The sequence below is a fragment of the Oncorhynchus clarkii genome, chromosome 18 (assembly GCF_045791955.1).
Source record: "Oncorhynchus clarkii lewisi isolate Uvic-CL-2024 chromosome 18, UVic_Ocla_1.0, whole genome shotgun sequence".
In the NCBI taxonomy this organism is placed as follows: Eukaryota; Metazoa; Chordata; class Actinopteri; order Salmoniformes; family Salmonidae; genus Oncorhynchus; species Oncorhynchus clarkii.
In genome coordinates this window covers 63,772,375-63,779,454 of record NC_092164.1, presented here as the reverse complement: position 1 = coordinate 63,779,454, position 7,080 = coordinate 63,772,375, and the positions used below count along the sequence as shown (strand labels likewise).

The window sequence follows — 7,080 nt, the reverse complement described above, 5'->3', positions numbered from 1 at the left end:
ACTCCATCCGTTAAAATTAGGATTTGTCAGCATTCTAAGGCTCTCCGTTGTGACATCATCACTTCCAACTGTCATTGTTGAGCTGAAACCGTTAAACTTCTGATGCAAATAATTCCACTTTGTTGTGTGCAAACAAATTGCCCTTCGGGGACAATGAAGATCTATCAATATGAATGAATTGAATTGAAGTGAGTTGAAATATAATGTTTGTGAGTGTGTAACAGACAGATAGGTAAAGTCATTTTAAATAAGTGTGACAATTTATTTCCCTAAGTTTTGCCAAAACTATCTTGGCGACAAAATTATTTCACAGAAATGACATACAACATATTATCATATCATGGGCCAATATGACTATAAATGAATGCAATAAATAAGACATAGGGACAGAACAATGTGCATTAAATATATAGTGATGAATTATTATACAATGTGTATAAATATATAATAATGAATTATTATACAATGTGTAATATATAGTGATTCATTATTATACAGTGTGTACTAAATATATAGTGATTCATTATTATACAATGTGTATTAAATATATAGTGATGAATTATTATACAATGTGTATAAATATATAATAATGAATTATTATACAATGTGTACTAAATATATAGTGATTCATTATTATACAATGTGTATTAAATATATAGTGATTCATTATTATACAATGTGTATAGAGAAATCTCAGACAAACAGAGACAGAAAACAATATTAGCAGAAAACTCCCAAGTTCTAATGAATCATTTGGAAAGGTTAGGTCTGTCAAAGGTGAGAAACCTCAGTCAAACTATGACAACACCTGGAATCAATCTGTTGAGTTACTTATGCCGGGCCATAGAGTCAATTCAATAAGTCTATGAGATTGTGATCTTCTTTGAATCCAACATGTTCTTGAAAAGAGCAGACACAAGAGCTTTGGACAGGCTAGCAGCAACAGGTGCTTCAGACGCCGTTGTGTGAAGTAGCCCGGTGTCTCAAACCCAGTGACAGTCAAAGGAATGTAGAGATTCAAGTTTCAGTCATTCAAGTCATCAGATATGATCTGAAGTTCTGTTTGACAGTACATGGGAGGACCATCAAGTGTCCATCCTTGTCTTTAGGATGTGGTGTCAGTAACGTTGACACCTGTTCCTCTGATTTCTCCTGCTTGTATCTCCGAACGTCTGCATCTCACTGATGAAGAGGGACACGTTCAGTGGAGATACTGGACGCGGCACCCACCAGCACAGTCATTCATCCCCTTTCATGACGCACACCATTGAGCCAACATGGGGGTCCAGTGGCAGGCTTCCTGTGGAGAATCCAATGCATCTCCAGGGACCACAGCATATGAGTCCCCAATGGCAGGTGGATAGAAAGAGATGGATGGATCTCTACCCTCTGTGAGTGTGACAGAGTATGTGGACATCTCCCACAAGGTGCGCCTGTGTATCCTCATCTCTCTCCTCATCTCTCTTCTCATCTCTCTTCTCTTGGCTTGTGTCGTTGTTTCACCGTCCACTTCTCCAGCAGCAGGCAAGCTTTCACTGTGGTCCTTAGAGCTGAGGGGCGAACTGCTTTGTGGTCTCTGTGTTTCACCCTGGAGAAAAAGAGGAGAGACCTGTTTACACACCAATGATCAGACTCAAACAACTTTATTTATCCTCTCAGGGGCTAATATTAATTATGACAGTGTAATTCAGGTAATGTTGATTGTGGTTTGCATTGACGTCAATCAGTTGTCAACATCCTAACTAACTAAAACCACAAGGTTGGCCTAACCTGTCATGGTGCAGTCAAACAGACATGCTCAGCAATTTACCTTATGTGTTTCCATGTTATTAATGTGTCTAACAGAGCAGACTGACAGAGGTTATGTTTCTAACAGAGCAGACTGACAGGGGTTATGTTTCTAACAGAGCAGACTGACAGGGGTTATGTTTCTAACAGAGCAGACTGACAGGGGTTATGTTTCAAAAATAGCAGACTGACAGAGGTTATGTGTCTAACAGAGCAGACTGACAGGGGTTATGTTTCTAACAGAGCAGACTGACAGGGGTTATGTTTCTAACATAGCAGACTGACAGGGGTTATGTTTCTAACAGAGCAGACTGACAGGGGTTATGTTTCTAACAGAGCAGACTGACAGGGGTTATGTTTCTAACAGTGCATACTGACAGGGGTTATGTTTCTAACAGAGCAGACTGACAGGGGTTATGTTTCTAACAGAGCAGACTGACAGGGGTTATGTTTCTAACAGAGCAGACTGACAGGGGTTATGTTTCTAACATAGCAGACTGACAGGGGTTATGTTTCTAACAGAGCAGACTGACAGGGGTTATGTTTCTAACAGAGCAGACTGACAGGGGCTATGTTTCTAACAGAGCAGACTGACAGGGGTTATGTTTCTATCAGAGCAGACTGACAGGGGTTATGTTTCTAACGTAGCAGACTGACAGGGGTTATGTGTCTAACAGAGCAGACTGACAGGGGTTATGTTTCTAACATAGCAGACTGACAGGGGTTATGTGTCTAACAGAGCAGACTGACAGGGGTTATGTTTCTAACAGAGCAGACTGACAGGGGTTATGTTTATAACAGAGCAGACTGACAGGGGTTATGTGTATAACAGAGCAGACTGACAGGGGTTATGTTTCTAACATAGCAGACTGACAGGGGTTATGTTTCTAAAAGAGCAGACTGGCAGGGGTTATCTTTCTAACAAAGCAGACTGACAGGGGTTATGTTTCTAACAGAGCAGACTGACAGGGGTTATGTGTCTAACAGAGCAGACTGACAGGGGTTATGTTTCTAACAGAGCAGACTGACAGGGGTTATGTTTCTAACATAGCAGACTGACAGGGGTTATGTTTCTAACAGAGCAGACTGACAGGGGCTATGTTTCTAACAGAGCAGACTGACAGGGGTTATGTTTCTATCAGAGCAGACTGACAGGGGTTATGTTTCTAACGTAGCAGACTGACAGGGGTTATGTGTCTAACAGAGCAGACTGACAGGGGTTATGTTTCTAACATAGCAGACTGACAGGGGTTATGTGTCTAACAGAGCAGACTGACAGGGGTTATGTTTCTAACAGAGCAGACTGACAGGGGTTATGTTTATAACAGAGCAGACTGACAGGGGTTATGTGTCTAACAGAGCAGACTGACAGGGGTTATGTTTCTAACATAGCAGACTGACAGGGGTTATGTTTCTAAAAGAGCAGACTGACAGGGGTTAGGTTTATAAGAGCAGACTGACAGTGGTTATGTTTCTAACAGAGCAGACTGACAGGGGTTAGGTTTATAAGAGCAGACTGACAGGGGTTATGTTTCTAACAGAGCAGACTGACAGGGGGTATGTTTCTAACAGAGCAGACTGACAGGGGTTATGTTTCTAACAGAGCAGACTGACAGGAGTTATGTTTCTAACAGAGCAGACTGACAGTGGTTATGTTTCTAACAGAGCAGACTGACAGGGGTTATGTTTCTAACAGAGCAGACTGACAGGGGTTATGTTTCTAACAGAGCAGACTGACAGGGGTTATGTTTCTAACAGAGCAGACTGACAGGGGTTATGTTTCTAACAGAGCAGACTGACAGTGGTTATGTTTCTAACAGAGCAGACTGACAGGGGTTATGTTTCTAACAGAGCAGACTGACAGTGGTTATGTTTCTAACAGAGCAGACTGACAGGGGTTATGTTTCTAACAGAGCAGACTGACAGGGGTTATGTTTCTAACAGAGCAGACTGACAGGGGTTATGTTTCTAACAGAGCAGACTGACAGGGGTTAGGTTTATAAGAGCAGACTGAGAGGGGTTATATGTGAAAGGAGATGTGACAGAGCAGTCTCTGAGAGCGGTTTATAGTGAAAGGAGATGTGACAGAGCAGTCTCTGAGAGCGGTTATACGTGAAAGGAGATGTGACAGAGCAGTCTCTGAGAGCGGATATACGTGAAAGGAGATGTGACAGAGCAGTCTCTGAGAGTGGTTAAACATGAAAGGAGATGTGACAGAGCAGTCTCTGAGAGAGTTAGGTTTCTAACAGAGCAGACTGACAGGGGTTAGGTTTATAAGAGCAGACTGACAGGGGTTATGTTTCTAACAGAGCAGACTGACAGGGGTTAGGTTTATAAGAGCAGACTGACAGTGGTTATGTTTCTAACAGAGCAGACTGACAGGGGTTAGGTTTATAAGAGCAGACTGACAGGGGTTATGTTTCTAACAGAGCAGACTGACAGGGGTTATGTTTCTAACAGAGCAGACTGACAGGGGTTATGTTTCTAACAGAGCAGACTGACAGGAGTTATGTTTCTAACAGAGCAGACTGACAGTGGTTATGTTTCTAACAGAGCAGACTGACAGGGGTTATGTTTCTAACAGAGCAGACTGACAGGGGTTATGTTTCTAACAGAGCAGACTGACAGGGGTTATGTTTCTAACAGAGCAGACTGACAGGGGTTATGTTTCTAACAGAGCAGACTGACAGTGGTTATGTTTCTAACAGAGCAGACTGACAGGGGTTATGTTTCTAACAGAGCAGACTGACAGTGGTTATGTTTCTAACAGAGCAGACTGACAGGGGTTATGTTTCTAACAGAGCAGACTGACAGGGGTTATGTTTCTAACAGAGCAGACTGACAGGGGTTATGTTTCTAACAGAGCAGACTGACAGGGGTTAGGTTTATAAGAGCAGACTGAGAGGGGTTATATGTGAAAGGAGATGTGACAGAGCAGTCTCTGAGAGCGGTTTATAGTGAAAGGAGATGTGACAGAGCAGTCTCTGAGAGCGGATATACGTGAAAGGAGATGTGACAGAGCAGTCTCTGAGAGTGGTTAAACATGAAAGGAGATGTGACAGAGCAGTCTCTGAGAGAGTTAGGTTTCTAAACACAATGATATCTGGGGCTGATACATGTCTTGGTAGTCTGAGTCTGGGTGTGTAAATTCCATATCACATCTCCCACATAAAGAAAAGATACTAAGGAGATGTTTGTTTCTTTGTTTATTTTCAGTCTAAGCAGAGTGGTTTCTCTTACCTTTGAATCCTAGACGTTTTGGCTGCCAGCTTGAGTTTGCACTGCCGCCTCCCAGCATACTCAGCAAGGGTGGGACGGATCACGGTGTCTGGCACGCGACGGATCACGGTGTCTGGCACGGGACGGATCACGGTGTCTGGCACGGGACGGATCACGGTGTCTGGCACGGGAGGGATCACGGTGTCTGGCACGCGACGGATCACGGTGTCTGGCACGGGACGGATCACGGTGTCTGGCACGGGACGGATCACGGTGTCTGACGCAGGACGGATCACTGCTGCTGTCCCGTATCTAAAGAAAGAAAGAGCGAACGTGTACAATACATGAGCATTGAGCCGACTTTCCATGAATCCTTATGGTTTCGCAACATTTAAGGGAGAAAATAACACGAAGACGTGTAAACGTGTTCACACAGGTTACGGTGATTTGCGTTGTTGGCAGCAGCTCAAATGAGAATCGAACTGAATAGATCACCAAGATAAATAGAGACGTATATTTGAAATAATGCTACCAAACACAAAATGTGATGTATTTATCGTAATGTGTACAGGCTACAATGTTCCAACATCCATGTTGCAGTAATGGAATGGAACAAGCGTAATTACCCCCAAATAGCAGGCTAATGCCATTATGCAAATAGGTTCTGACAAGTTAGAACTAAATAAAGTGGTGTGTTAATATTTTGCAACGTGTTATACCTGAGGTGATTTTCCAGCTGACAGAATCTTATACACGTGCCGTCATCTTCGCTGACGCACTGACATCGAGGGTCCTGTTGGGAGACCTCGGGATCCTTGATTGCGCGCTTCTTTCTAGATGCGTTGCCCAGTCCGTAGGAAACCACGCGCCTAAATACATGAACGAAATCATTAGCCAACTGTAACCAACCCAGCCAGTTACATTACATGGAATTAATAGAATAGAACCGATAGAATCGGTTGGAAAAGTGACGTACTCAGGCGTGTTGACCCATATGATGTCCAGATGACAGAAGTAAACGCACTCCTTGTCTAGGAACGTTGCGCAGGAGCATCGCTTGTTCCTGATGTGGCGCACTGGCACCGGGGGGGCTGGGGTGGCTACCGCTGTTTCTTTTCCCATAGGGGCAGATGTAACTGTGAAGGAGAAATTACCATGGCATGTTAATTATAACCAATATTGAATCTTTGACAGAAATTATCATATGTATCTAATGTTATGACGGGATACTTGGAATGTCAATGGCTTGCTGCAGTAACCTAGCCACCTGTTTGCACAGTCAAATGCCTAAAACGCAGTGCTTATAAGTTTAACAACCTAATCCTTTTCTTCATAATGTTCACACATATAATATTATAACAATATCACAACAATGAATAATCAAATAGGTTACTTATATGACTTCACATGGGATTAGAGTATTTAGGAGTATTATTTATTGTTATATTATTATATTGTTCATGATCTACTATTATCTTATTATACTTGCACTGATTTGACCGTTTATGTTGAAAGAAATACTGAAACACACATGTATAGCCTATTCAAGAGATAGGCTAACAAAACATGGGTCTCTTTGCAAGATCTTACCTGTTTGTACAATTCCAGAGTACACAATTGACAACACGGAGAAAAATATTCTTAAATCCATCTTGATATTTCTTCAGTCCAGAAAGAATAACCTTTTCACAAAATTGAATATTCCTTGGTCGAGGAAAAAGTTCCAAAAAAGCGACACAGTGGCAACTGCGTAAGTTTGGATACAAGTAACCTCTTTACGAAGGAGCGCAAAAGCATACCACTGGCACTGTTCTGTCAGTGGATCCACGTCTGCCTTCTGTACTTTATATACTAAGCACTCACCTCCCCCCCCCCCCTCTCCCCTTCAGTCGCGTGTAAACAAGTTGGTCCTTTGGCTTATTCGTAGACAATGCTGTTTGTTAATATTCACCGACAAGCAACGTGCAAACCAAGATAAGAACTTAGAAATTCCTCGATTCCGAGGGAGGGATGGAGACACCGGTTGGCGGGCGGCGGCGCAAGCCAAGTTCTGAATAGGGAACTGAAGAGGTA

The 7,080-nt window shown here is 42.7% G+C and overlaps 1 protein-coding gene across 1 annotated transcript; it reads right to left on the bottom strand.

Moving 5' to 3' along the window:
* Nucleotides 1–241: 241 nt before the first annotated feature.
* LOC139373838 (uncharacterized) lies at nt 242–6,827 on the bottom strand. The gene is made up of 5 exons (XM_071114911.1): nt 6,598–6,827; nt 5,984–6,143; nt 5,727–5,876; nt 5,029–5,319; nt 242–1,588 (listed from the first exon to the last, which is right to left on the bottom strand). The coding sequence occupies exons 1-5, from the start codon at nt 6,656–6,658 to the stop codon at nt 1,468–1,470; spliced, it is 783 nt and encodes a 260-aa protein (XP_070971012.1). The 5' UTR covers nt 6,659–6,827; the 3' UTR covers nt 242–1,467.
* Nucleotides 6,828–7,080: the final 253 nt, after the last annotated feature.

Bases quoted from the DNA above. Each gene is read 5' to 3' on its own strand.
- LOC139373838 (XM_071114911.1), bottom strand. From the start codon at position 6,658: ATGGATTTAAGAATATTTTTCTCCGTGTTGTCAATTGTGTACTCTGGA. The intron at 5,320-5,726 runs GTATAACACGTT...TTCTTTCTTTAG, and splicing joins CAGCTGGAAAATCACCTCAG to ATACGGGACAGCAGCAGTGA. The intron at 1,589-5,028 runs GTAAGAGAAACC...CTTTTTCTCCAG, and splicing joins AAAACGTCTAGGATTCAAAG to GGTGAAACACAGAGACCACA.